Below are 22,889 nucleotides of genomic sequence, written 5' to 3'. Positions count from 1 at the left end.
CTTCCTGCAGGGGGCTTTTAGCTCTTTCTCTGTGACTGTGCAGGAACCCACCTTTCCCAACTTAACCTCATGGACCTTTCAGGGCATCAGCTCCTTCCTCATGCTTCTTGCCGGAGACCAGACCCATCTTGAGCTGACCCCTCTTTTATGTCCTTTTCTTCCTTCTTTCTCCCTTCTCTTGACTCCGTACTCACTCTGCCATTAAAATCCATCTCTGTCCGAGGATACTGCATTTGTGAACGTGCGTGCCCTGGAGAAATTACCTCCCCCCCCGCCACGACCTATGTGGAGAGGTTTGCTATTTGCTTCCATGCCTTGGGATAATTAAGAGTCTATTAAAGCTATTTGAAAACACACACATACACACAACAACAAATAAACACAAGAAAACTAAACAACAAAACTCTACAAAAGCAAAATTTCACATAACCTCTGTGTGGATTGCTAATTATCCTTGTTCATCTTCATAGTTTAACTCACATCCCTCTCACCTGTAAGCCTTCCACCATCCTGGTTCTGGGTTTTGGTGCTTTCATGGTATAATTCCATCCCCAAAGCTCTGCTTTCTCTCAAAGTCCATTCAGGCCCCTCATCTGATACCTTAGTTTTACCAAGGAGCTGAGACTTTTCACCTGGTCCCATATACAGCGTTGACAGGAATCTTCTGGCACCAGAGGTGGATCCTTCTGACACTGGTCTTTCAGGTGATTGCATGGATATAGAGAAGTCTTTAAATTTAAGTTAAGAATTTGTGCCTCAGACATGGGGACCAATATATCTAAAACAGGGAGGAGCTTTGCTTAGCTTTTCACAATGAGCTCTTAAGAACCATCTGAGGACACCCATGAGGTCCTACTGCTATTTCTTTCCAGCCAGGGTCCAAGTGGGTCGGACTTAGTGGTGTGAACTTCAGAATTCTGGACACACCAGCCTCTTATTATGTACTTTTTATTATCAGCATATTCAGTATGTTCTGATGTTGATCTAATAAGACCTCACATAAATGTGTGTATGTGCATGCATAGACACACACAGAAATAATACTCCAAATTCAAATAAGTCATGGAAACATTACAAAGGAAGAAGTTAAAGGACATCTCAACAGCCTTTTATTGTCAATGTTAATTAAAATGGAAAAAAAAAGTTCTATAGAATTTCTTCAGGGATGAATCTGCTTGCGACAATTGTGACTTTAAAAATGAAAATGCAATATGCAGATTCTCTAGTATTTCACAACTGCAAGCTTTGGGAAAGGCTAGCTGGCCATCAGAAGCAGATGGGGATTATATAGCACAGTTAATGAAAACTAGGGTAACTGTATCATTAAATACGAATGTGTAAGTATATAAACTAGCCAATTGTACTTATATTTTTACTAATAATAACTGCTTAAAGCAAAACAAAACCCTCACAGAGATTATGTCTAGTTCAAATACAGACAGATGACTTGAAAAATTATTGCACTTGTCCCCAGGGGAAAAAATGCTGTGAGATTATCCTTTCACAAGAGAAATGCAGAGAATGTCCCTTAGGGCAAGACACTGGTGACTAAGCGTCTCTGTGAAAAGATAAAGCCCAATGGGAGCCCTCAGGAGGAGCTGGTAGGAGGTGAGCTCATGTGGGTATGGGATAGAGGCTTCAACAATTCAGCAATTACCTTGCTCTGGACCTGGCACCCTCCTATTCCTGCTATCTACCTGCCTAGATTTCCATCTCCTTCTCCTCTAGCAATGGTACACACAGAAAGCGTAATAACACACTAGCATACATGTCTAGATATGTTTATGTGCTTATGTAGATATGCTTATGTGCTTATGTTTATGTGTTTATGTAGATATGCTTGTGTGCATGAGTGTAGATGAGTGAGCAGGAGGGTGGGAATGTTTAGGCACATGAGAGTATACAAGTGCATGTGCCCAATGTGTGTGACTATGTGTGCCTGTCAAAACCGGTACCCCGAGTGTGTGACAGTTGTGGTCACACAGGGTTCATGTGTTTAAGAATGTTCATACTCTCTGTCTTGAAATTTTTAATATTTTTTGCAACAAAAACCCTTGGGATCTCTACAGCACTCACATTTATGTGTGCAGTTGAGAGTGTCATCGTGTGTATATGCAAATGTGTGTGTATGTGTGCAGTTGAGTGTTGTGTTATATGTTTATACTTCTGGGACTCTCAGGAAACTCAGAGGTGCTGTGACTCCAGTGGGTTTAAGAGCTCCTGTTGACTTTTTATATTTTCAGATGTGAATAGTTGAGGGAAAGGACTGTCACATATCACAGTCACTCACACAGTTCAAGTAAAGTGTCCACTTGTGGTCGAAAAGTTCTCTTTCCTATCATATTAGATACTTGCATCTACATTATGAGTGTTCATTTCTTCTCTGTATCCTTTGTGAATAAGTTAAGCTCTATGAAAGTAGAAACCAGACTAGATTACCTGGTACCTTTAGCAGTTATCATAGTAACCAACTTACAGATGGGAAGTAAACACTTACTAAATAAATATTTCTCTCATTGGTCACTTTCTATTATTTTAACAAAACACCTTACATTGGGGTATGTATAAAGAAACTTTTCTTCAGTTTACAGTTTGGGAGCCTGAAGATCTAAGATTGGGCAGCCTCATCTGGTCAACCTCTGGTGCAGGTCTCCTGTTATATCACAGTATGGCTGAAAACAACATAAAAGAAGATATACACAGTCATTTGGCAAGATAGGAAGTCAGAGAGATCCCAGAGCCAGGCTCTCCATCTTTTATGACAAGTTGCTATTGTAGGACTGGGATTCCAAGAGACCTCATTAATACCTCCCATGGTAGTGTCATATTACATAACCCACCTCAAACCATGACACCGCGTGACCAGTATTTTATAACCCAATCAAGCCAGACTAAGTCACAGCACAGCCCCCTCCCAACACACATGCTCCTTTTGCTTTCTCATAGTTTTGCCATTGGGTCGGATTCTTCTATCTACCATCAGACCAGATCACTCAAAAGAGATTTTTGACTAAATGCTATCCTTATTCTTTACAGAGCCTTATTCCTGGTATGTTTGACGACTACAACTCTGACTCCACTGATTCCACAGATGACTACATGAATTTCAACTTCAGTAGCTTATTCTGTCAGAAAGACAATGTCAGGCAGTTTGCAAGCCATTTCCTTCCACCTCTGTATTGGCTTGTTTTCACTGTGGGCACCCTGGGCAACAGCCTGGTCATCCTTGTCTACTGGTATTGCACAAGAGTGAAGACCATGACTGACATGTTCCTTTTGAATTTGGCAGTTGCTGATCTGCTCTTTCTTGCCACTCTTCCCTTTTGGGCCATTGCTGCTGCCAGCCAGTGGACATTCCAGCCCTTCATGTGCAAGGTTGTGAACAGCATGTACAAGATGAACTTCTACAGCTGTGTGCTCCTCATCATGTGTATCAGTGTGGACAGATACATTGCCATTGTACGGGCTATGAAGGCTCAGATGTGGAGGCAGAAAAGGCTGCTATACAGCAAAATGGTCTGCATTAGCATCTGGGTGCTGGCGTCTGTGCTCTGTACTCCAGAGGTGCTGTACAGCCAAGTCAGTGAGGAATCCGGCATTTCAGTTTGTACCATGGTCTATCCTAAGGATAAAAATGCTAAGCTGAAGTCAGCTGTCTTGATCCTGAAGGTGATACTGGGGTTTTTCCTCCCCTTCATGGTCATGGCCTTCTGTTACACCATCATCATTCATACACTGGCACATGCCAAGAAGTCATCCAAGCACAAGGCCCTCAAGGTGACCATCACTGTCCTCACTGTCTTCATTTTGTCTCAGTTCCCCTACAACTGCATTCTTGTCGTGCGGGCTGTTGATGCCCACACCGTGTTCATCTCCAGCTGCACTATTTCCATCAATATTGACATCTGCCTCCAGGTCACTCAGACTATTGCATTCTTTCACAGTTGCCTGAACCCAGTTCTCTATGTTTTCGTGGGTGAGAGATTCCGTCATGATCTGGTGAAGGCCCTGAAGACCATGGGATGCATTAGCCAGGCCCAGTGGGTTTCATTCACAAGGAGAGAGGGTAGCTTAAAGCTTTCTTCTATGCTACTAGAGACAACTTCTGGGGCTCTCTCCCTCTGAGAGAACTCATTGAGGCAGAGGGTCCTCATTAGACATAACATTCTTCCTACTGATGAGACTAAAGAGAAAGCAAGTAATAAGGAAACGAGGGGAAACAAAACAAACTGGAATGAGCCCAAACTTCATTTCGCTCAGTCAGAATTTGCCAAACAGTTTTCAAAATTGAAAACCCCAGAAAGGGACCAGTTAATTTTTTGTTATAGCAAGTGAGCCGTGCACATGCTGATCACCAGCACAGCTGGGTTCTGGAGGTGTTGACTTTCTTCAGTGCTGTTACTTCAGCTCTGATGCTGCTCCTCTCCAGAGGTGACAAGAGCACTGGCCACTGCCATAGTACATACAAGCAAGGCTTGGTGACATTTTCTACTTTAAGGTCTTTTCTCTATAGTCCTATTGGTAGGAAGACTATGTCTGTATTTCTCATTACTTATAGATTTTTGATCTAGAATACACTCAAAACAATCTGAGATTGAATGCCATTCTGATCCTTTTGGTCTCTTCTGAGCCAGGGAGAACCATTGTTCCTATTTTGGACAGACTGGCCAGACAGCTGACCACATCACAACATCACCTGGAGTCTGTTGCTCCCAGCCCACTTCTGTGTCTGGCAGTAGATGCCATGTCCAAACCTCACTGCAGGCCAGATCTAGGAAAGGATCTAGTCTGTTCCCTGGTATGGGAACAATGGCCCTCACAGAATTAAACCTGAGAATATGTTTGGATGGTGGGGCCTAGCCTTTGGGACTTCTTAAGGGAAGAGGCACTTGCTGCAGGTTCTTCTATCTTCTCCCTGTTAGTGACATGTCCTTTCTAAGGCTCCCAGAATTGTGTTTGCCTCCTTGCTGCCTCCCCTTTCCTTATTCTGTAGTGCCAACAGCTTACTAACTTTTAACTTTAGAGAGATTAAAAAGAATGGGTTGGAGAGATGGCTGAGATTAAGAGCACTGACTATTCTAGAGGACAGCGTAGAACAACTCCCAGCACTATGGCAGCTCACAACTGTCCATAACTTCAGTTCCAGAGGATTGACACCCTCACATAGACATACATGCAGGCAAAACACCAGTGCACATGAAATAAAATAAATAAAAATTTCAAAAGAAAAAAATAAGTAATATAATTCACTTTCTGCCTATTGTCTTCTAACACGTGTAACACAATGTAACAAATAAGATCCCCTCTCGCATAGTATAAGACTGTAGAGTTATTGTTCACTGCCACCCTAAGGGGTTTTTAACTAGTCGAATTTCACACATTGGAAAAATTATTGCATATCTTGGAAAAGTGCTTTATAATGTATATTTAAAAATGTTCACCACTTGCCATTTGTTTTACTCTTTATCAATATTATGAGCAATTAAAGATTATATAGAAATACAGTAATTGTAAAAGACTGTATACCCCACCCCCATCAAGGTTTTTCTTTCTGTCTTCCTTTATATTTTCCATACATAAAAGACAAAGTAAGCATTTCTGGGAAGGCCAGCAGGTAACTCAGCAGAAAATGATAAGTGGGCCTCAATATCACAGGCACCACTTCCAAAACCAAGGTCAGTATAAGGTCAGAGCTGTTTATAACATTGACTGTCATTTCTAGGAGACTCAGGTATCTGCCTTTTGAGGAACTTGGACAAATAAGCAAGAAGTATAAGCTATTCTGTCTTACTGTTCTGTTACTGTGAAGAGAAACCATAACAAGGCAACTTATAGAAAAAAAGCATTTAATTGGGGGAATTACTGGTAGTTTTAGAGGGTTAGTTCATGATTATAATGGTGGGGCGTGTGAGGCAGGCAGAGACGGTGCTGGAGCAGAAGCTGAGAGCTTGCACATGATTACAGGTAAGTAGCAGAGAGTGAGACTAGCCCTGATGTGAGCTTTTGAAGCCTCAAAGTCTGCCCCCAGTGACACACCTCCTCTAACAAGGCTACAGCCCCCAGTCCTTCCTAAAGAGTCCACCAACTGCAGACCAAGCATTCAAACATGTGAGCCCATGGAGGCCATTCACATTTAAACTACAACACACATGTACAAAGCCACAGCATCACACAGGTGACATTTTGTTTGTTCAAGAGTGTCATTTGATGTTGCAGTTCTGACATTTTGTCCTGGAGTCAAATGGTGCCGGAGGGGAGGGGCAGAAAAAAAAAAAAGCATAGAATGAACCTCCATTGTACTTGCTCAATCTACATGCTTGGCCAAGAGTTAGATAAAGGACCCTACAAGGCTCAGCGGGTGTTGAAGGTAAGTGCATATTAATGAGAAAAAAAAATTCCAAGGCTTTTCTTAAGGTTTGTAAAGCGGATGTTGGGAATACTACAGGAAAGACAAGCTTTGTGCAATACCTAATGTTGTAATCACACTTAGTTTTAAGAAGTTCTTGGCGGTCTGGGGAGATGGCTTAGAGGTTAAAGTGCTTGCGCAGTCATGAGGATCTCCAAACGCCCACATAAAAATCCTTGTGCAGATGTGGAAAACTGTAATCATTGTGTTGGGAAGAATCCCGTCCCTGGTGTTCACTCGCCAGTCAGTCTAGACAGTTGTGAGTGCGGGATGCAGTGAGAGACCATGTCTAAAAATTAAGATAAGGGTCTAGAGAATCCTTGGTTCTGGCTACTTCCAGATGATACAGGTTCAATTTCCAGCACCCACATGGTTGTCACAGTTGTCTGTAACTCAAGTTCCATGGGATGCAGCATCCTCTTCTGGCCTTCATGGGCACCAGACACACATGTGTAGTCATAAATACATACAGGAAAAGCACTCATGTACATAAAATGAAAAAATTATAAAAAATATAATGTGGAGAGCATTGGCAGAAGATGCCTGACATCAGCCTCTGGTCTCCACATGTACACGTGTATACACACACACACACACACACACACACACAGTGCTAGAATCTGTCAGTTTTGACTTGTTACATCTTGCAAAGCTCTGATGTAGGAACAGAGATGTACTAGAACAGTGCCATATTATGTTACATTATATTAATTATAAATATTACAATATTATTTATTATAATATTAATTATAAATATGTTCAGTGCCTTTTGTTTATAAAGTAATTCACCTTTAAATTATTGCATAAACAGCACAATAAAAATGATAGTCTATAGTTTAATTTTACATTTGAATTTAGCCTGGCTACTATAACAGGCTAATCCTAAAAATGCCCTGAGAGTAAATATAGACAAGCCCATGAGCCCATGAAGAAATTGGATTCCCTATTCCACACATCTTAGACACATGCTCTGTGAAGATGATGATGAGGCATTTAATGTATGACTACATTTTACTGGAACTCTTTAAAGGAGGAGGAAACAAATTATAACATGGTTTTGCTTAAGAAATCTGGTTTACTGGAAAAGAACTTTGTAAAAATTAGTTACTTTAAGACAAAGTGGCACAACATGCTGACACTGACAGGCCCTGTTGCTTCAGAGGCATCTGAGGAACAGGCGGTTTGATCCTTATATTCAAACCTGAAGAGCACACAACCTCTCATCTCCATTCCTTCAGCACCAGGTGCTCAGAGTCAGTCCCAGGTGCACTCATAGTCAGTCCCAGGTGCACTCATAGTCAGTCCCAGGTGCACTCATAGTCACAATACAGTACCTCCTTTTCTCAGCACACTCCATCCCGGCAGGGCAGGAAACCCAGCAGTTGTATAGTCCTGCTCAGAAGACTTCAGAGCTCTGGCCTCACTTAGGATACAGCTGGAGGTTACATTTCCTGGCATGGAAGGATTCAGGTACTACCCGCTGTTGTTTCTGAAGCTATTCAGCTCTGAAGGAATGGCTGCCCCATCCTGCCTCACAGCCAGAACTAATAACACACCTTGAAGTTACTATGAATTAGACTGCTAGTTTACTGTGTACTCAGCTGTTTGCCTTTGAGAGGACAATGTAACGTGTAACAGCCAACTTTACTTGTCTTGGATTTCCCACGTAATCAACTTTTACAATGTAATGCAGAGCATATATAATCTTAAATTTTGTATTCTTCTAGGCTCCTTACCCAAGTAATGAATGTATGTTTGCAATAATCATCACTTGCTGAAAACAACAAAAAGAGAGGTTGAAAGCAATCTTTTTGTTTTTCAAATTTACCAATTTATTTAAAAGAATTGTCTTCTAACACGTGTAACACAATGTAACAAATAAGATCCCCTCTTGCATAGTATAAGACTGTAGAGTTATTGTTCACTGCCACCCTAAGGGGTTTTTACTGCCACTTGTAGAAGAATAAGAATAAGAATAAGAATAAGAATAAGAATAAGAAGAAGAAGAAGAAGAAGAAGAAGAAGAAGAACAAGAACAAGAACAAGAACAAGAAGAACAAGAAGAAGAAGAACAAGAACAAGAAGAACAAGAAGAAGAAGAACAAGAAGAAGAAGAACAAGAAGAAGAACAAGAAGAAGAAGAAGAACAAGAAGAAGAACAAGAAGAAGAAGAAGAACAAGAAGAAGAAGAAGAAAAAAAGGATCTTCTGAAGACTAGTAAGATGGCTCAGTGGGTAAAAATCCCTCAATGGGCAAACCTGAGGCCTAAGTTTGATACCCAGAGCCCACAAAAAGCCAAATGTGTGGCATGTATCTGTAATGCCAGGCTACTACTGCAAGGTGGGAGGTTACCACTGCCCGGTGAGGCAGGAAGACTCACCTGGAAGCTCAGGCCAGCGAGCCTGAAGCACCCAGAGCAGACATAACAAGAGAGATCCAGTCACAATGAGGAGGAAGAGGAGAACTGAGCCCAATAGTCATCCTCTGACTTTCACACCAGTCACAATGAGGTGGAAGAGAACTGAGCCCAATAGTCATCCTCTGACCTTCACACATGCATTATGTGAGCAGCCCCCCCAACAATATCAAAAACAAAACATTAAAGCTCTTTTTAAATATTTCCTTTCCATATCTCACAAAGCTTTTGAGTAAAAGAATGTGACATTGCATTATGGAATTGGCCGAACTAACAACTTCCTGAGCCTTTAGGCAGTGAATGATCTTACATAAGCAAGAAGATAGAGAAAATACAGAAAGCCACAATGAATTAACTCTGTAATTGCAGAGGCAAGGCCAAGACATCTCTTTTCCTGAAGAAGCAAGGTGACTGCAGGCAGCTCCATTATCCCAGAAGATCATTCAGGCACACCAGGGCCTGGAGAGATGGCTCAGCAGTTAAGATTCCTGGCTGCTCTTGCCGAGGACCAGGGTTCAGTTCATAGCACTCACATTGTGGCTTGCATCACTTTAACTCCAGCTCCAGGGGTTCTGACTCCCTCTCCTGGCTTTAGAGAATTACACCAGAATATGCAACCAGAATGCTCTAGCTAGCGGCACCACCATTGATGAGCAAAGGCAGGAACTGAGTCTTTAGGCTCCATTTTATGCTGAAAGTCAGAAAGCGATTCTGGTATACCCTTCACATCTTCCCAAGGTCTCCAGTCCTACAGGCCTGTCCCTCAACTCTTCTGCTTCAGTAGGCATTTAATAGGCCTCTTCTCCTGTTGGACTGAGATTCTGTGATATCAACACCAGGCTGACCAGTAGATGTTTATGGACTGACAACTGATTGTTGGAGCAAAGAGGAAGGCCAGCTCTCAAAAGCAATCTTACAAATATGAATATCTCCCATAAATTCTGAACATAACATATGGATTGTTTGATAAACAATCTTTGCTGTTCTGTTTGTTACCTCAGTCAGTTGAAGTATGACTTAAACCCTTGTAAAATTCTGTTAAAGATTTCTGTAAAGTATTCCTCATTTGTTCCCCAGGTGATGCTTTCTGTGCTGTTCAATACAGAGCAAAGTCCTTTTTTGGAACAGACAGACAGACAGACACACACACACACACACACACAAACACACACACGGACAGAGAGATTCAAAAGTCTTTAAGCAGGCACCGATTCAGAGTCATATAACAGAGACAGAATGGAAGACAAAAGGAGAACAAAGAGAATTCAAATCTGAGTCTGCTTTTGGTTAAATGACACCAAGGGGAAGTGCTTTGATTTTTTTTCCTTAATGCACAAAACCATTAGTGACTCAGAGTTTATTATTACTGCAGTTAAACCAACTGCGTGACTGTATTCTTCTACATACAGCAAACATTGTTTATCAAACAATCCATATGTTGTGTTCAGAATTTATGGTGGATATTAATTTTATAAGATTTTATAAGGTTGCTTTCAACCTCTATTTTTGTTGTTTTCAGCAAGTGATTATTATTGCAAACATACTTGCATTACTCGGGTCAGGGGCATAGAGGACTACATTATCAAAGATGGCTGTGGTTGGTTAAGATGCATACAAACAAGGCTCGGGACTGGAAAGAACATGTAAAAAAATGCCACCAATCACTGTTGCCCTAAAACTAAGCAGCATAAACAACAGCCCTTTCCCTTTGCTCACTGTTTTATAGGTAGGGATCGGAAAAGGACTTCCTTGCCTGGATCTAGCTTGGGGTCTCTCACACAGCTGCAGGCAAATGATGGCTGAGGCTGTGGTCATTTGAAGCTTCAGGGCTCGCCGAAAGCCAAAAAGAAAGTGAGTCAAGTAACACAACACTGTGGCCACGTTTCTTCAAAAAACCTCTTAATCAATTCTTTGGGAATTTCATACACCAGATTTTGATCACATCATCTCTACTCCTGTATCTGAACCCACCCCGGCTTCACATTCTTTTTTTCCTAAATAAACCAGAGTCCAATTTGTGTGGTCCATGTCCTCCCAGGTGTGAGGTCACCCACTCGAGCGTTATTGACAAACTAGGAGCCACATCTTTAAAGTCACCGATTGCTCACAGCTTCTCAGTTGGGGTGGAGTCCTGAGTCACAAACCCTTTCCCAAAATATGCTAGAACGTTGATTGGCTGACCGGATGCAGACAATTATAGCCTCTGTGAGTTCATGTGTGCAGTGGTTCTGTCATATCCAGAAGACAGTTTTGCTTTGGGCCTCTGTAAAATCTCTGACTCTTACACTCTTTCATCCACCTCTTCTGAGATGATCCCTGAACTTTGGGGGAGGAGGATGATACAGATATCCCATTTGTGGCTGAGCTGATTATTACTCTCTATTCTGATCAGTTGTTTCTCCATTATCCACCATCTGAGTCATCTTGTCACTATTGCCCTTGGTTTACAGATGGGTAAGACTTGATGACTCTCTGTCTCTGGTACCACCTCATAACCTCCAAAGAACCCTCCAACACTATGAGAGCTAATGGCCATATTTTAAATTACCATGTGTTAACTTACTCATGACTCCAATACTTACATTCCCCAATTATTCATCTACTAATGTCAAGAAAGAGGCAAAAGCAAGGAGAGGGGGCTTGTAGGTGTAGGGTCTTTTTTTGTTTGTTTGTTTTTTGTTTTTTAAGTAAAAACACCTCTCATATTTCCGCATAGAGTGGCTACATCATTTATCCCAAGATATAGTGAGTACCAGAAGTTGAATTTATACCTTTGTGATACTAGAACTTGACCTTGTGAAAGCTCTATTGTACTTTGTCCATCCTAGGAGTTCAAGCACCTATCTCTTATGGTTTATAATATACCATCACTGGGGTCATTCAGGCCCTAAGTCAGAAGAACGGAATGACCCTATGGGAACCATTCCATAAGCACAAGAACAGGAACTCTAGCCAGACTGTGGCTTTATCCCAGACTCTCCCTGGATAGCTTCCTACTTTCAGGTGACCCCCTTGGGAATGCAGGTAGGCATTAATAGTTGGATCTTGCAATTAAATCCATATTCCACTATGACCTGATTTTGTATATGATGAGAGATGTTTCCCTTCTTTCATGTGACAGTATTGAGGTTTCTTGAAACTATTTATTGAATACATGGTCCTTTCCTCAATTTGTATGCACAGTTCACAGTTCAGAACTAGTTTTGTTGAAAGCCATTTGGTTGTAAATGCATTGGTTTATTTCTAGGTTTCCTACTCTGTGCCACATATACTTTTTATATCAGTACCATGCTGTTTGGTTATTATTTCTTTGTAGGTACTTTTGTGTTTCAGTTAAGACAGGATGGCTTGCTATGTTGTATAGGTTGTTCCCCCAACTCCTGTCTTAGCTTTCTATGTGGCAGGGTCTGCAGATATGAACAGAGTGAGTGAGCCCTGTTTGGAGTAGGTTTTGAAGTTGGAATTGTGATGACTCCAGTTTTTTTTCTGTATACTCTGCTGTGGATAGCTTAAGACTGCTTTCTGTTTCTATGAAGGAGTCATTGGCACTGGCATTGGGATACCACTGATGTGACAGATTACTTTGGTCAGCATCAACATTTCAACAATAGTCATTCTCGAGGTTTATGAATATGCAAGGCCCTTCAATTAACTTGCACTCTACTCAATTTCTTTCATTAATATTTTTATTGTGAGAGCTTTTATCTGTTTGGTTAACTGTATTATTAGTTCCTTTTGTTGGATAACTAATATAAAAAAGGTTTATTTTCTTGATTTTTTTTTCAGATAATTTGTTATTTGCATATTACTAATTTTTTATCTTTAAAAGACAGGGTCTCATGATGTAGTCCTTGCTGTCCTAAATTTGTAGAGATCTACCTGTTTCTGCCTATAGATGAAAGGAATTAGAGGAAACAGTTATTTTTAATGTTGATTTAAGAAATAATTTTAAAAATGTGATTAGTGTAAAGATGCAGAAGTCTGTGTGTTGGTGCACTCTGTGTATGCACAGTGCTCATGGAGGTCAGGACAGGACATCGGATTCCCTGGAGCTGGAGCCACCATATGGATGCTGGACACTAAACCTGGGCCCTCTGAAAAAGCAGCAAGTGGAGGGCAGCAGTGGCTGCCTGTATCATGAACTCAGTTGACTGGTCTTTGATCACTTTCCCCTGGTGATTCGGTCTTGCCAGGCCACTGAGAAAGAGGATCCAGGCAGTCCTGATGAGACTTGATAAGCTATGTATGGACGGATGGCAATAGTGGAGAACTCCCCCTTTCAGTGGACTAGGGGAAAGGAATGGGGGGAAGAGGGAGGGTGGGACTAGAGGGAATTGAGGGAAGAATCTTCATTATATGTAATGAATAAACTGTGAAAAAAATAAAAATTAGAAAAAGCAGTAAGTGCTCTTTACCACCGAATCATCCCTCTAGTCCAATATACTGATTTAAAAAATACTGTAACTTTAATTGATTAATGTATTAGTTCTAATAGCCTAACTAGATATATATCTAAAGGAGTTGAAATTACCATCTGAAAGAGTTATCTTCTCTCCTGTATTTACTGAAACAGGAATCACAATAGCTAAGATACATTCAACCTAGGTATTCTTCAAAACATGAGTAGGTAAAGAACATGTGACAAATTTACACAATTAATTAAAAGAGTAAGCTCCAACCAGTTGTGCTAACTTGTGTGAGTCTGGAGGACACTATAACAAGTGAAAAAAAAATCAAGCACAGAAAGACAACTAGAATAATTTAATAGGCAAGACTCCGGCCACTTACTCAGGAGTGTACTAGGTGGGATGAGGTAGGAAGAGCATTCTGCCTGACTGTCCCCAGGTACAGCTTGTAAGACCCTGTGTCTTGGGTGGTTCATGTTCTAGTCCCCGCCCCAGAGTCCAAATCACTGCTATATTATGCAAAAAAAATCTTTCATCTGTCTTATTAAGGTACCTAGATGAGCCTGTCTTCCACTTCGCCCAGTCACTATACTTATTATTCGAAGGCATCTTCAATGTAAGAGTATTCAATGAAGCCGAGCATGGTACTATACAATCACATCCCAGCACTTGGGAATTTGAGGCCAGCCTTGGCAACACAGTGAGACCCAGTCATAATTACACTTAGACACACACACACACACACACACAATCAAGGTTGAGGCATGCTCAACCTTCCCATAACTCCACCCTCAAGCCTTTCTTCAGGAGCTCTCTCTGGCAGGGTTGGTTGGCCAGTGTAATTGCTGAAGACCTTTTTTTTTTTTTTTGCTAGCCTAAGGCACTGGGACTGACTAGGATCATCAGTATTTCTTTTAGCTCTTCTGTTTTGAACTTACTGTTTCATACAGTAGGGGATGATAAAGATGAATGAGACAAGAGTTCCTTGCCCTCATGGGATAACCTCATGGGATGCCCTCATGGGATAAGAGTTATAGAAAATGTGAATGATTCAAGCAGCAACCACAAGAAAATTTAGGAAAGGGGAAGATTGGAGGAGGAGACCAGGACAAGTGCTTGGGCTGAAGGTGGGGTACTCAAAATAGGCATGGAATACTCAAAAGATGGGGTCCTTGGCCATCTTTCAAGAGTTCAGGAACTGTAGGAATGAGCAGTTCTCACTCTCTGGACCTGTCTCCAGCCTCCTTACTGCTGAGCAAATGCAGCACACAGTGGCAGGAGTGCTGTTCTCTTTATCTGCAAGGCATCAGTGTCACAGGCTTACCACAATGAGCTTGAACCAACCATGGCCTTTTTTTACTTCATTATTTTGGCAGATTAAAGTTTGTTCTTTGAGTACTCTGATGCCATCCGAGAGAGGCTGGAGTCATATGACTGGCAGAGAAGGGTAGGTGGAAGGAACTGCAGGCTTGGGCAGGTCTCAATACCTCCAAGAGGAACATGGGATATAGAACACCATGGCACATGGGCACATGCCAGGGCACATCTGCCCCTGAGACGCTCATCTGCAAGGGCCCTGTGAGATGTTCTCCTTTCTGCTGTGTAGCTCTATCACTCATTTTACTATTTATTCATGTCAGAGGAATGAAAGACAATACTACACTGAATGCCACAGTGTTTGCTTTATTTAAACCTTGAGGTTAAGAAACATTTCCAAATGGCAAAGCAAACAGTATTAAAGGAGTATACTCAGGAATACCAAAGTCTCATCCCTTTGTGCAGATGAAGTGCTCGTGTTTGATGTGCTTCTGGGTAACTCTTTGGCAGGTAAGAATGCAATGGGTTCCCTGACTCTTTATCTCATAAGGCCACATGAAGAGAGGATTAATGAATTAAAGTGCACTCCAATTGTTAAGCCTTCTCACAGAGGCTCAGTGTTGCTGCAGCACCAAAAGCAGAGCATCTAGATTAAACAAACATCAAAAGGCTCTAAAAATGCCCTTGATTAGAGAGGTCTTCTGAAATTTAAAAAGTGCTTGAGAAGGAAAAGGAAATTATAAATTAATTTTCCTGTTTCCCTGAAAGAAGTGAGATGAGGTAACTGCGCTAAGATTCCACAGTAGTGTTTGTTTTTGTAAGTGTGAGCAGCACTAACTGTCTTTGTTCTACACTCATGCTTCTGAGGACTTAATGTCCTTCCAAAGATGGCTCCCTTCTGCCTCCTTTTCCAAAACCTCTGAGTCAAGAATTTTTTTCTCAGTCTCAAGAATTCTCACAGGTAGAACCACTGAGTTTGAGTTTAAAACAAAACCACACAAACATCAAGCCTTATCTTCAGCAAGATTTCCTTCTTTTTGACAGGAGTGGCTTGATTACCTGGGGGACAATTGAAACTGTTCAGAAATAACATCTCCTTTATATATATTATATATAACTATATATAATTTCTACTTCTCAAATCATATGGAGATTTTCAGTTCCAGATCTCTGCTTGAGAATTCCTTTGCCTGCTCTTGCTCTAGGGCTCGTTAGACTCCACAGTGCTTATGTCAGCAATGCTCTCAGAGTCCACTCAGACATGGAGGGCCACTGTCTCAGACACACTTCCCTGTGTCTGGGTGGCTAGTTAATTTCTGGGGTGAAGCCTGGCAGTGCTTCAGCGGCACTGGCGAACAGGTGGCTGGCAACACTACCCTACTAACATGGCTGCTATGAGGGGCCGAGTCATTAGAGGGGAGGCTGCCCTTAGGAAAAGAATGGCCCAGGACCATGGATGTTTCCTTATGATTTTTAGTTTACCATCTTCCTTAGTGATTCATCAGTTGTCATTTTCACTTTTTAAAAGTTACTCCGATGACTAAACCTAAGTAAAATTGGGAACTACTTAAAACACTAAAGCCATGTATGAAAGGCACAGTTACACAGGGGCCAAGTGTTCTCTAGTAATCCAGTGCTCAGCAAACGGAAGCATGAACAGTGAACTAACACAGAATACAGTACAAGACCATTCATCACAAAAATAAATATACTATTAAAAACAAAGAGTTGGTGTCTACTGGAGCACTAGGCAGTCAGGACTGGAGCCCCTTACCTCACAAGAACCCCATGGGCCTCCTGATGAGGGACAGAGGTTTAGGATAAACTCAGATGGAAGGTCTCAGGCCTCTCCCAGACCACCATTACAACAGCAACTCAGTGGATGGTAGCTCTTGATGCCAGTGGTAGCAGTGACACCAGCAGAAGGCCATGAGCGTGGCCAGTATCTCCAATATACCCTAGAAGCGCCAAGCAATAAAAATGAGATCCTAGTTGGTGCTGGACGCTGTTGGCCTATGACTTCAGCATTTCATTTGCAAGAGGGTAGAAGAGTTCAAAGGTAAGATGACTTAGTTTTCAGGAATCTCAGGCCACATACAGACCTACAAGGACCCATGTTAATCTTCGAAGATTCAGTTACACATGCTGGCCTCACAGTGAACAAAGTCACTAACAAAAGTAATTTCTTGTAGTGGGAGTAAAAAAGGGCCACAGAGAATAGAAAGCTATCTATGCTATCTGTTTCCCTGTCTAGAAAAGGAAACAATAAACTGTCTGCAGTGTCAGATGTGAGAAGACTAGCAGGATGTAGGCAAATGGGGAGGAAGTGACTAGCAGATAGAGGCTTAAAGGAAGTTATGCTCTGTTACCAGAGACTTTTTAGAAAGATTCCAGGTATCGAAAGTGGCTTGGCTCATTAGTGACCAACTGTATTTCACTAATGAGGCAGAATACTGGTGTTTATAACAAAGACTGGCTATGGGCTGACACATGAGCTCTGCTACCAACCAGAGTTCCACTGTACGGAACTTAGCCTGTATTTACACTCCTGCCATCCACATGCAGAGCTGAAGGCTTCATGTAGTAGCTGCTCTTTCCAAGACCTCTGGTTGGTTCGTGTGTGTGTGTGTGTGTGTGTGTGTGTGTGTGTGTGTGTGTTATTCAGAGCTGCTGAGAAGCCTGGCTGAGCAAAGGCCCTAAGAAGACCAAGGCTAAGGAGGACAGCACAACTTAAGCTTCTCCAAAGTAGCCGAGTGGGAGAAGCAACCCCCACTTACGGGGAAATGAAAGGATAGGGGTATTTCTCACACGATTGCCCTGTGGCCTCCTTCTCCTGGGACTATCCAAGGCTTTGCAAAGTGGCCAGGGCAGTGGCCCATAATCCTGGATGTTGAGAATAGACATACTGTCAAGACCACTTCTAGACTGTTACCAACTGTGAGCCCCGGTGAGGCCAATGGTGCCCCTAGAGTATAAACATTTGGCAAGGTGTCTCTTTGGGTGAGAAGATAGTTGAGTCTTAGATCTGGTCCTTAGGAGCCCTGGGAACTGAGAGGGATGGCTGCATGGAGCCAAAGCACATTGTGGATCTTCTCAGAGTAGTTTCTAAGATGCAGTTCAAGGCCTCTGCCTAGCTGTAGAGCTGGTGTATAACCAATCTTCTCTCCTTTGTTCTAACTTTTTAATTTCTAAAATGTGTGTGTGTGTTTAATGAGAAAGGTGAGTAGTAGTGCTTCCTGTGGATGATGAAGACCTATTAAAGTTCAGGTACTGATGCTATGGGAAATCACTTCCATCGTAGATCACAGGCCGGTCAATAGTCAGGTGGTAAAATACTTTTTTGGAGATAAATCTGAAGAAAAAAAATAGAAAATGAAGTTGTTACGTTTAGTGAAGACCAAGGGTGGCAGCTCTTCCTGGGGCTTCATGTCGCTGATTGGGCCTGGCTGGGTGTAGGAGTTAAGTCTCTAAGGAAACAGCTTTTGGGGACTGGGTAACTCAGGGACTACTTTAGTGTCCCTTGGTTCCCTATCCCTATCATCTGCCTGCCTAGTCTGGTGAAGTTCTCTCCCTTCAGAAGGTACAAGTACTGTCACCATGGGTTTCTTGGAACTTGAGTGAAGAGTGGGGCTTTAAGTCTCTGCCTTCACTGTCTAGCTGCTCTGAGGTGCCAGTGGGTCAGGACTGCATAGGGGAGAGGGACTAGATGCCACGGAAGGTCATGGCAGAGGCAAGAATGGATGTCATACCCATTGGACATTTGTGTCAGTTCTGATCTTCATGTTCTATGGGCAGAGTTCATTCCCCAAAGCATCACCAGGTTTTCCAGGAGCCTGCTGGAGGCTACACGCTGCCCGCGTCACACCTCTCTCTGGATCCACAGCAAGGCTTAAGTGACACACTTGAACTAAAATGCGTGTTATTGCATTCCTGTCAGACTGCAGAATGTTTTAAAAGGATCATCTCCTTTGAGGAGCACTATTAAAGTTCAAATTCCTAGTTTATGTTAGCAGTTTTCAAGGCTGAGTGGTAAAAAAGAGCAAAATACATAATCATTTGTAGAAGTGTTTCATATCAACTATGTTTTGAGAGAAAAATTTGTGACTATACCTGAAATCTTACAGTGATCCACAGTAACATGTTAATGTGAGCAGTGTCTTAATATTACACAAATGAAGACATCCACCCCCAAACTGTGGACTGTACCTTTAGAGTTGCCATGTAACACAGTTGAATGGGAGCCTCTTTGTTACTAAACATAACATAGCAACATGAAAAGAAGTTATGAAGTTATGGGGTCACCACACCCACACCCACACACACCCACACACACACACACACACACACACACACACACCAATGGCTAACTAGAGCTGCAGCAGGAAGAACAGGGCTTGGCTACATGAACAATGACCCTCTCCTAACCCTGGCCCCCACTGCTACTGCTGCTCATCCAGGTGGGGACTCCACAGAGAGCCCCCTGGAAAAGCAGAACATACTCTAAAGTGCTGTAGACTCAGGCAGAGAGCTCTGTTACACATGGCAACACAGACAAGCAGAAGGTCACTTCCAGCCTCATGGGCAGTAGACACCCCTGTCCAGAGGCCTGAAAGCTCAGGGCCTGAGGAGATGAGGTCGGGTATGAGAACAGATTTTGCCTAGAGTATCCTATCAAGTTACTATGCTAAAAACAAATGCCCGTGAGGGAGGGAGATGGTCACAGGCAAGAAAGGTCTGTTTCAAGAGACAGCCACAGTAAAGAAGCTTTCTGGAAGCCAGAAGCCCTCCCTAGGGACAAATGTCTCGACTTGTGCATATGACAGGTATTGTTGGTATGGGTGTCTGTCCTGTTCTTTTTTCTAGCCATCTGCCTATGATTCCTTTTTATATTTTCATGCTGACAACTCCTAAGAACAGAACCCCCACCCCAAGCCTGCAAATGACCCTCAGTACTGCTTGAAGGAATAGGGGAGCCCAAAATGGCAAAGGCTACTCCTATGACACACAACATGGCTTACAGGTTTTGTTCTTTTTTGCCTCATTTCTTTCTTTTTCATTCACTTGTTCTTGGCCTTTCCCTTGGGTTTCCCAAAGTCCTTCTATGGCCTGGAATCAACCTGAGAGAGGTGGGAACAACTTGGGATGTGTCTAGCCTAGAGCCAGGTACTTGGTTCAGGTCTGACTCCACCAGTAGCCATATGACATGGAACGTCACTATTCAACCTTCCAGTCCTTAGTCCTCTAGAAAAGGAGGAAGCCGCATGGCAGAAGTGAGTGTTTGGTACATGGTAAGGTCCTGTAAATGTTGGTCTACTGCTGTAGTTTGAATGAGAAATGTCCCCCATAGGCTTACATATTTAAATACTTGATCCCTGGTCTGTGGGCTGTTTGGGGAGGCTGTGGAACTTTTAGGAGGTGAAGCTTTGCTGAAAGAAGTATGTCACTAGGGATGAGTTTTGAGCATGTATGGCCTTGTCCTACTTCAGTTTGCTCTTATTATTTCCTACTGTGAGTGAAGATGTGATCTGTCAGATGCCTGCCCTGGCTGCCTGCTGCCATTATGAACTCTACCTCTGAAACTGAAAGTCCAATTAAATTCCTTCTTCCTTTAGTTACCTTTAATCATGGTATTTTATCACAGCAACAGCAAAGTAACTGACAGACTTGCTTTGTAACACCTACCATGAGCAGTTAACAGAGCAGAGGAGTCTAAATTACAGAATCACTAACAAAAAACTTTGACAACTACATCTTGATTTTGAGTGTACCTCAGTGCTAGAGAATAGGGGCAATGATGTAGAGAGACAGGTGGACCCATGAGATGCCATGACTAACTGAGGTACCTACCTGGAAAAGGTGTTGTCAAAGATGAGCAAGTAGATGCCAGGGGTTCGGACCTTCAGCTGACCCCGGATACTCTCCTTGTGGGAATTGCATCTGGTGGTGGGAATGAGGACCTGGCAGGGAGGGCAATAAGAAGGTACTCAGAAGTTGAGAGCCTGTGAGTCCTCCAGGTAGGCCAGGACTCTGAAGAAGGTCATTGCTGTATAGATAATACTAGAACGTGGCCCCAGCTCTAGGGTGGGACACAACCTCACTGTAGGGAGATGGTGGCTGTGAGTTTCTCCTAGAACCATGAACCACCCTCCTAGCATCCCTGACAACACTACTGCCAAGCTTCTCTACTGCCTGGAGAAGCAGAACTTCCAAGCTTTAGGAAGCCAGGGCTAATTCTAAATGTCCATTTCACAGTTGCCTTGTGTAGGTCCTAGTGCTGTCCTTGGTTCTCATAGGAAACTGAGTCTGTTTCTATATGATGACATTCAGGTTCTCTATAAAGCTCCTGGGTCCACTCTCCTCCAGAAAAAACAGTTCAGGCTCTATTTACGGCCTCTCACATGGCATCACCACAAGCCCTTCCCTTGGCCTGGGTCCTGGCTGGTCCATCTGATTTTTCTTTCTAAGCCTGATTCTTAACCTCCTGTTTATTCTCTCAGAATCATACATTTGTATGCAGAGGGCAAAACTGGGCACACGGTGTGTGGACCAGAGCTATCAAACTGGGGCAAGGTCTTCTACCTGATTTTCAGTTAAAGAACAGGACTAACCTTAAAACTGACCAGTATTCTAATTTGTTTCCTTCCTTCTCTGTCCCATCTTAGAGGGTCTTGTCTCCTAGTGCCCTACACTATCCACGTAGGAAAGCCTACACATAAAGGGTTACACAGACCAGCAGCTCTATAGATCACACTGAGCTCCTAAACAAAGTAAATGACGTTAGAAGTGACTATTTTTATCCATCCCCCCTTACCCTGCAATGAGACAGTCTCACTCAGTGCGGCCTTCACTGTAGACACAGGGGTCCCCTTCCAGGTGTATCTCTAATGCTTACCTACCCATACTGTGATTTCTACCTAGGACCACAGGTGTTTATTTTCTCAGGTCTCTTTCTGTTTAAACTTAGAATATTCCAGAACAGATTTGGTGTTATCCTGTATCTCTCTCTGTCCACAGCAGACTCCACAGAGTCTGGGATACAGCAAGAGCTCAACTATAGTTGTCCAAAGATCCAGCAAGGTTCCTGTATGTTGTTATGAGACCTGTGTACAGCCATCTATTTTCTGAAAAGCCTAGGCTGGTCAAGGGCATGTGAGAAATCCACTGACTAGGTACTAAAGATGTGGACCTGGAAAGCCTGTCTAGGCTCATGACCTTTTAGGGAAACTTAGGCAATGAAAACAGCATCCTCCATAGTTGACTGACCCTAACCCTAACTTTGGCCTGGAAGGTATCCTAGACACGGGCCTTTTCTGCCCTCTTGTGTTCACTGTGGGAAAGGGCACTGGTGGTCATTAAAACCAGGAAGTATACCTTGGAAGTCTGAGACAAGGCTGGCTGAAACAAGCCTATAAGATCCATATGTCATGAGGATTGGTGGGTATATAATAGAACACAGGAGAAGCCCATAGCTCAGAGACACCTATAGTGCTAAGGGCCTGGCACTTGAGGCTTGCAGGAGGACTATGACAGTAGAGGGTTTCACTTGTTGTAGCTTCATTTGGCCTACTGCTACCAAACACAGAGAAATGAACGTTGCTGAAAATCAGTACTGAAAAGCCTCTTACCTACTCATGATTGATTTTTATCTGGATGGAGCAAAAAGTTTCTGCCAGTTGACTACCTAGGACATTAACTGCTTAAAATTCACCTTTTGTTCTAACCCAATGTGTCTGACAGGTTTTACCATTACTTTCTTTCAGGATTCAAATTCAACTTGCATTTCTACTTTTTATTATTCCTCTCTGCCTTACAAACATGGGAACTCAGATGCTGGGCTTAGGAATCCCTCTTCCTCACCCCACAGTGAATCAGTACCCCCAAGCTCTAGTCAGCCCTTGTCCTATACCTCCTATTCTACCTAGACTTTTCGTGGCTCTGAACTACTCAATGTGGGCTGCTCAGTGGGGATGCCAAGGGTTGCCTGCATCCCTTGATTTTGTAGTCTGGGATGAGGCCTAAGAATCAGGGTTTAAAGGCTCTTCGTGGATTTCTAATGTACAGCCACATAGTTGAGAACTGCAGTTCTGTACCGCCAACATTTTACACCTAGAATAGCATGGATTTTATAAAGCTTAGCTGCCCAAGTCATACTGGGGCTGTCTTTGCTGTTGTCCTTGTAGGTGATATATGGAAAAATCAAACTGAATAACTGGCAATAGAGCCCATACCTCCCAAGGTTTCCCAATCCTGCTCTGCAGAGCTCTGTGAGGAAGTCATCATTAAGCAAAATCCTATCTCTCACATGTCTCTGAGATTTACCTACAGCTCTATCCCAAGGTCAAAC

The 22,889-nt window shown here is 42.7% G+C and overlaps 2 protein-coding genes across 5 annotated transcripts in view; one reads left to right on the top strand and one right to left on the bottom strand.

The window, feature by feature from the left end:
• Positions 1–5,504, top strand: part of Ccr9 (C-C motif chemokine receptor 9) — a 73,662-nt gene extending 68,158 nt beyond the window's left edge. For all 3 annotated transcript variants that reach the window (XM_060384982.1, XM_021646553.2, XM_060384983.1), the window contains one exon: positions 3,037–5,504. In XM_060384982.1, coding sequence (XP_060240965.1) covers positions 3,037–4,125 — 1,089 coding nt within the window. In that variant the 3' untranslated portion in view covers positions 4,126–5,504. The remainder of the gene's footprint in view (positions 1–3,036) is intronic.
• Positions 5,505–14,895: 9,391 nt separating this feature from the next.
• Positions 14,896–22,889, bottom strand: part of Fyco1 (FYVE and coiled-coil domain autophagy adaptor 1) — a 74,952-nt gene continuing 66,958 nt past the window's right edge. The window contains exons 17-19 of one of the 2 annotated variants that reach the window (XR_002476757.2): positions 20,393–20,502; positions 18,295–18,452; positions 14,896–17,897 (exon numbers count right to left, since the gene is read on the bottom strand). Coding sequence is in view for 1 of the 2 variants with exons in the window: in XM_021646542.2 (XP_021502217.2) it covers positions 17,822–17,897; positions 20,393–20,502 (186 nt within the window). In the remaining variant the exon portion in view is untranslated. The remainder of the gene's footprint in view (positions 17,898–18,294; positions 18,453–20,392; positions 20,503–22,889) is intronic. The other variant, XM_021646542.2, reaches the window with a different exon arrangement.

The sequence above is a fragment of the Meriones unguiculatus genome, chromosome 6 (assembly GCF_030254825.1).
Source record: "Meriones unguiculatus strain TT.TT164.6M chromosome 6, Bangor_MerUng_6.1, whole genome shotgun sequence".
NCBI classification, from domain to species: Eukaryota; Metazoa; Chordata; class Mammalia; order Rodentia; family Muridae; genus Meriones; species Meriones unguiculatus.
The sequence above is the reverse complement of the archived record's forward strand: the minus strand, read 5'-3'. Positions and strand labels throughout refer to the sequence as shown.